The sequence below is a fragment of the Orycteropus afer genome, unplaced genomic scaffold, assembly GCF_000298275.1.
Source record: "Orycteropus afer afer isolate SDZICR_OR568_19922 unplaced genomic scaffold, OryAfe1.0 scaffold00038, whole genome shotgun sequence".
NCBI lineage: Eukaryota > Metazoa > Chordata > Mammalia > Tubulidentata > Orycteropodidae > Orycteropus > Orycteropus afer.
In genome coordinates, this window is record NW_006921625.1 from 30727 (window position 1) to 36372 (window position 5646).

At 47.3% G+C, this 5646-nt stretch overlaps 1 protein-coding gene across 1 annotated transcript; it reads right to left on the minus strand.

The window, feature by feature from the left end:
* Positions 1-2667: 2667 nt before the first annotated feature.
* LOC103193601 (olfactory receptor 13A1-like) lies at positions 2668-3597 on the minus strand. Its single transcript, XM_007936857.2, has one exon. It carries the CDS (start codon positions 3595-3597, stop codon positions 2668-2670), a length of 930 nt encoding a protein of 309 aa, XP_007935048.2.
* Positions 3598-5646: the final 2049 nt, after the last annotated feature.

The following is a 5646-nucleotide window of genomic DNA, read 5'->3' on the forward strand; positions in this document are numbered from 1 at the left end:
TTTCATCATGAGACTTTACTTTGTCTTCTTACCCCAATGTTTAAATCTTCTGCTCAGCTATTTTATTCCATTGTTACCAACCATTTTAGCTACTCTACATTCAAGAACATGATTCAGTTTCTCTTCTGACGTCGATGTTGGTCTTTCTTTCTTTCTTTCTTTCTTTCTTGTCTCTTTAATAACCTTTTGCTTTCTTCATGTATGATGTCTTTGATATCATCCCACAGCAAATCTGGTCATTAGTATTAAATGCATCAAATCTATTCTTTAGATAGCTTGTGCTTGTAACCTCAGGTGGGATATTTTCATGGTCATACTTTGGCTCTTGTGGGCTTTTTTTTTTTTTTTTTTTAATATCTTCAGTTTGAACCCACATGAGCAATTGATTCCATAGTCTCTTTCCACAGATGAAGTTGATTTGATTCCTGTGTATTTCATCTGACAAGGTACACTTGTATATAGTCACCATTTATGTTTTTGAAAAATGATATTTGCAATGAATAAATCATTGGTGCTTCAAGATTGTGTCATTGGCTCTCCCACATCATTTCTACCACCAAGGCCATATTTTCCATCTACTGACCCTTCTTCTTGGTTTGCAACTTCCACATTCCAATCTCTAGTAATTATCAATGCATCCACACCTGCTAGTGTATGAAATAGCTGTCGCATAGCTTCAAGCACCACAGGAACAAGCAAACCACCACAGTGCTACAAACTGACGGGTGAGTGGTGAACACAAATGTTTAAAGCAGCTTTATTTACAAAAGTCAAAAGCTAGAAATAATACAAATGTCTCCACCAATAGAGAAACAGATAAACAACACTATAATCATAGGGTTGCTATGAGTCAGAATGAACTCAATGGTAGTGGATTTGGTGTTTTGGTTTAATATAAGCATACAATGGAATATCAATCAAAAATAAAAAATGGACTAAATTCTGATACATGCAACACCATGCATGAATCTCAAAAATATTATGCAATGTGAAAGAAGAGAAACTAGACACAAAAGAATACACACATCTATGACAAAATTTTCATGAAGTTCTAGAGTATGTAAAACTGATCTGTGGAAAAAATCAGAACAATGGGCTCAGGTATAGCAAGGAGGGATGAGGTTGACTGAAAAACGACAGGTGAAATCTTATGGGATGAGGGTCCTGTTCTGTATCTTCATAGAGGTTTAGACTACAGCTGTTTGAATTTGACAAAACCCAGCAAATGCACACGTTTATTTATGCATTTTCTTGTTGGAAAAATATAACTGTTAACAAATGTGGAACTCTGGTTAATGATACATATTCCAAAGTATTTATGAAGTGTACTGATCTTTGCAACTTGCTTGGAAATGTGTAAGTAATAAGATGATAGGTGGTTGGACACATGAGTAATAAAACAAAATTAATACCAAATTAATGGAAGAATGTACACAATGGATATATGGGAGTTTACCATACATTTTTTCAACTTTGTGTATGATTAAAGTTTTGCATAATAAAATGTGAAAATTATAACTCTGGACACAGGGTAGAGAACTAATCTTGGGCAGTCAAGAATAGAGGTAAGAAGAGCAGGTAGGTGTCACACCACCCAATAGGAACACTATGGAATCTTAGGTAGGTGTTAGAGATAGGAGAAGCATTGGACGTAAATGTCTTCAAGTTTAATAATAACAATTTCAGGTGGTTTCTATATAAAGCTAGGAAAGAGTATCAAGAATGTTTCAATAATTGTGACTGGATGAGGTTGAAGAGAAGTGAAGGTCATGCACTTAGATTGGCTGAATGAGGTCTCTGGAAGATTTCCAAGCAGCTATGCTAGTTATATCTATGGACCTGGGGATCAGAGGTGAACTGTGTATTACAGCTATAAATGTGGACTGACAAATATTAATGATAAATGCAGCGGGAGCACAAATGAAGCTACCAAGAGTAGAACACAGAGTTGGCCCGAGGCAATGAAGAACACCGACATTCAGAAGCTACCAGCAGAGAATAAGAGAAATGATTAAGAGTGGAAAAAAGACTGAGAAATAACTGAACCCACAAAAATTCTGTTGAAGAAATTTTGTAAAACTAAAGATGAGAGAATTTTTTTCCTGCTCTGCAACAGCTTCCTCGTGAAGAATGATGACACGTTTCATGAACAGGAAGAAAACAGAAATACACCTCTTTCTCCAGGTTGTCTGAGCAGAAGCCAATTTAAACACGTCTCATTCTCTCTGCCCTGCCAGAGCCAGGAGACTCGTGTATGTGGTGAGCAGCCACTACCCCTGGATTTTCCCACTACACAAAAAGGGAGTTGGGTCTGAGAAGGGTCTGAACAGCAGGATATTGACAGACTCCCATGTTGGAACACACCAAGGGATGTGCTCAGAGGGCCACATTCCCAAACCTGAAAGAAGTGACAGCAGTGCCACGCACTTCAAACATTGCTGCTAAGTGCCAGTCCCTCCTGCTCCACTCCAGGCAGCCGTTGCCCATCCCTCAGGGTCAGGATTTGTTAAGGTTCCAGGTAGAAAGCTGGGCAGCCCCATGGAGGAAGCTCCTTGCTTATAACTTTGTCCCATTTATTTTCTTCTTAGTCTTTACTTCTTGCATCTGACTCTCAAAGTTTTATTTTGGAGCTAACACAGGGAGCATTCACCTAGCCACTCTCTTTCCTTACCGGGAGAAGGGGGTCACCTTCCGGAGGGCTGCTTTCACGTCTTTATTCCGCAGTGTGTAGATGAGAGGGTTCAGGGCAGGGCTGACCACTGTATACAAAACAGCGACCACCTTGCCCTTTTCCGTAGAGGCACCCGAACCTGGGAGGATGTATGTGTAGATGACGGTGGAGTAGTACAAGGTGACCACCAGGAGGTGGGAGGAGCAGGTGGAGAAGGCGCGGCGCTTGCCTGCGGCCGAGCGGATGCGCAGGACACTGGCCACGATGCAGCCGTAGGAGGCCAGGGTGAGCACGAAGTTGACCACACCAAAGTAGACATCAGCCACGACCATCATGATGCTGTTGAGGGCAGTGGGGCTGCAGGACAGCAGGAACAATGAGGGCATCTCACACAGGAAGTGCCCGATGTGGTTGGGGCCACAGAAGTTCAGCCGTGCCATGAGGCCCGTGTGCATGGATGTGTTGAATACACTGACTGTCCACACGGCCGTGGCCAGCAGAGTACAGAGAGGCCAGCTCATGAGGGCACTGTAGCGCAGTGGCTGGCAGATGGCCACATAGCGGTCAACGGCCATGGCTGTGAGCAGAAGCAGTTCAGCCCCCAGGGACCAGGTGAGGAAGAAGAGTTGGGTCAAGCAGCCCCCATATGAGATGGTAGCCACCTTGACCACCAGACTTTCCAGCAACTTGGGGAGAACAGTGGACGTGCAGACAATGTCCAAAGTGGCCAGGTTGGCGAGGAAGAAGTACATGGGAGTGTGCAGGCCTGGGCTCAAGCTGATGGCTGTGAAGATGAGGCCATTTCCTGCAAGGGCCATCAGGTAGAGGAGGAGGAACAAGGCTGAGAGCAAGACCTGGACCTGGGGGTCTTCAGAGAAGCCCTGCAGGATGAACTCCACCACAGCTGTGTGGTTGCCTGCTGCCATGTGTGTGAGTCTCTCAGATCCCTGCACAGAGAGGGGCACAAGATCATGGATGATAAGATCTTTGTCCTCAGCCTTGGCCCTGCTCAAACCCCACCAGGGCTTGTTGGCAACTTTGCCCAAAGCACACAACTAAGCTACTAACCTGTTCCTGTGTCATGGGGCCAAACCCAAACCAAACTGCCATCAAGTGACTTCCTACTCATAGTGACCTTTTAGGACAGAGTAGAACTGCCCCATAGGGTTTCCAAGGCTGTAAATCCTTATGGAAATAGACTGCCCCACCTTTCTCCTCTTGGAGTAGTTGGTGGGTTCAAACCGCTGATCTTTGGTTAGCAGCCAAATGCTACACTACACAGCAGACCTCTCTATCCTGGGGCAGTGAAGGAATCATTTTCACCCTAGACCCTCCTAGGGTCTTGAGGACACCCCTTCCCCACAGCTGCCCATTTGTGCCAGGCCAGCAGCACACAGCATATTGTGCAGAGAGTTCTATAATTTAGAACATTTCCTTCATCATCTTGAGACCCACTGGTCTTGTCCTGACTCAATGCCCAGGACTCACCACTGGCCAGGCCAGGCACCAAGCCAGGCTGCAGGAGTCTGTGTCCCAGGAGGAAGAGCCTGGAATTCAGCTGGGACATCAAGCACTCTTCTGAGCAGTTGCAGTCTCAGGCACAGATGGGCCACGGAGTGGGCTGCAGACTCACCTGTGCAGGTGTTTTGCCTCATGCATGACTTTCCTGCCAGCGTCACCACTGCAGGCTACTCATCAAAAATGGCCAACACGCCCTGGGGGGAAGAATGGGGGTGCCCCCAGCCCCAGCTTGTATCAGGGGAGCTGAGCCCACTGACAGGAATCCTGACTCCACTTCCAACCCCATCCCATTTCTCCTGGGCTGGTGGGAAGCCAGCTCCTTCAATGAGCACCAGGCTGTGCAGGGCTGAGGTCAGCAGGGATGGGTACATGCTGAGCCTCAGCACAGCTCTATGACCTTCATGCAGACACAGGGACCCAGGACCTCTTACCCAGGTCTCTGGGCAGTGCCCTACTCAGGGAGCAGCCAGGTACACTGGCACCTAGTGTCCCTTCCCTTGGACCATGGCAAATCCCAGGGTTAGGAGAGTCCAAGGTCTTGCCCTGGATATAGACGGAGTGGGCTGAGGACTGCCCCAGGGCACAGTGCCCACATGTGTGTGGGTTTTATATGAAGCCTTGCCTCCTCCACAAGGTAATGAGGACAGTAGACTGCACATACTCAAGGACATGGAGTTAGCCTTAGGGACCTATTGCGTGGAGTTTAAGGACAGGAAATTTCTGGATTTTCTAACCACACAGACTACTGGCTCATGAATGCCCTTGCCCTTCCCCGTGCCGGTGGAAGAACAAGGAGAGCACAGCCCTCAGTGAGCTGCTGCACTCGGTCTGCAGAACAAGAGCCCAAGCTGCAGGCCAGAGCTTACCACTGGGCTCTGCCTCTGAATGTCCCTGCCAGGCATCCCCAGGGGACACAGGCAACCACCCTACAGAATCCACTGAGACCCTCCACATACAGCGGCAATGACTCCCCCCTTCCTCTAGCCTCAGGCCCCAAACACTGAGGACCTCTCACCTGCCTGTCCAACCGCAGGCCCTACTGCTCGGCGCCCCTCCTCCCTCCCCTCCCCATGCTGCATCATATTCCAGAACATGTGGCAGTGGGTCCCTGCTGAGTCAGCCGCCTTCCACCTCCTTTAACAGACCAAGACCTACTTCGGAGATCAGCGCCCTGAAAGCTTCCGCTCTTACCAATAGACGAACCGTGCAGTCAGGATGCCACACAGATGGCTGCCAGGTCTGGCACTTTACCGTTTCAATCTGAAACAGCAAAAGAAGGGCATTTTTTTTTTTTCCAAAGTAAAGTAGGTCGAGGCAAAAAGAAATCTGTCTTTCCAGAAGCATCAAAAGCAAAATTAGGGCAGCGGTAGGCAGACCGCTATCCACTACAGCAGTGTCCACTATCCATACAACAGAGCATCCCGATGGCTTTCTGTGTGAACGTGATGCCACGC

Coding starts and splice junctions, on each gene's coding strand:
- LOC103193601 (XM_007936857.2), bottom strand. CDS start 3,597: ATGGCAGCAGGCAACCACACAGCTGTGGTGGAGTTCATCCTGCAGGGC.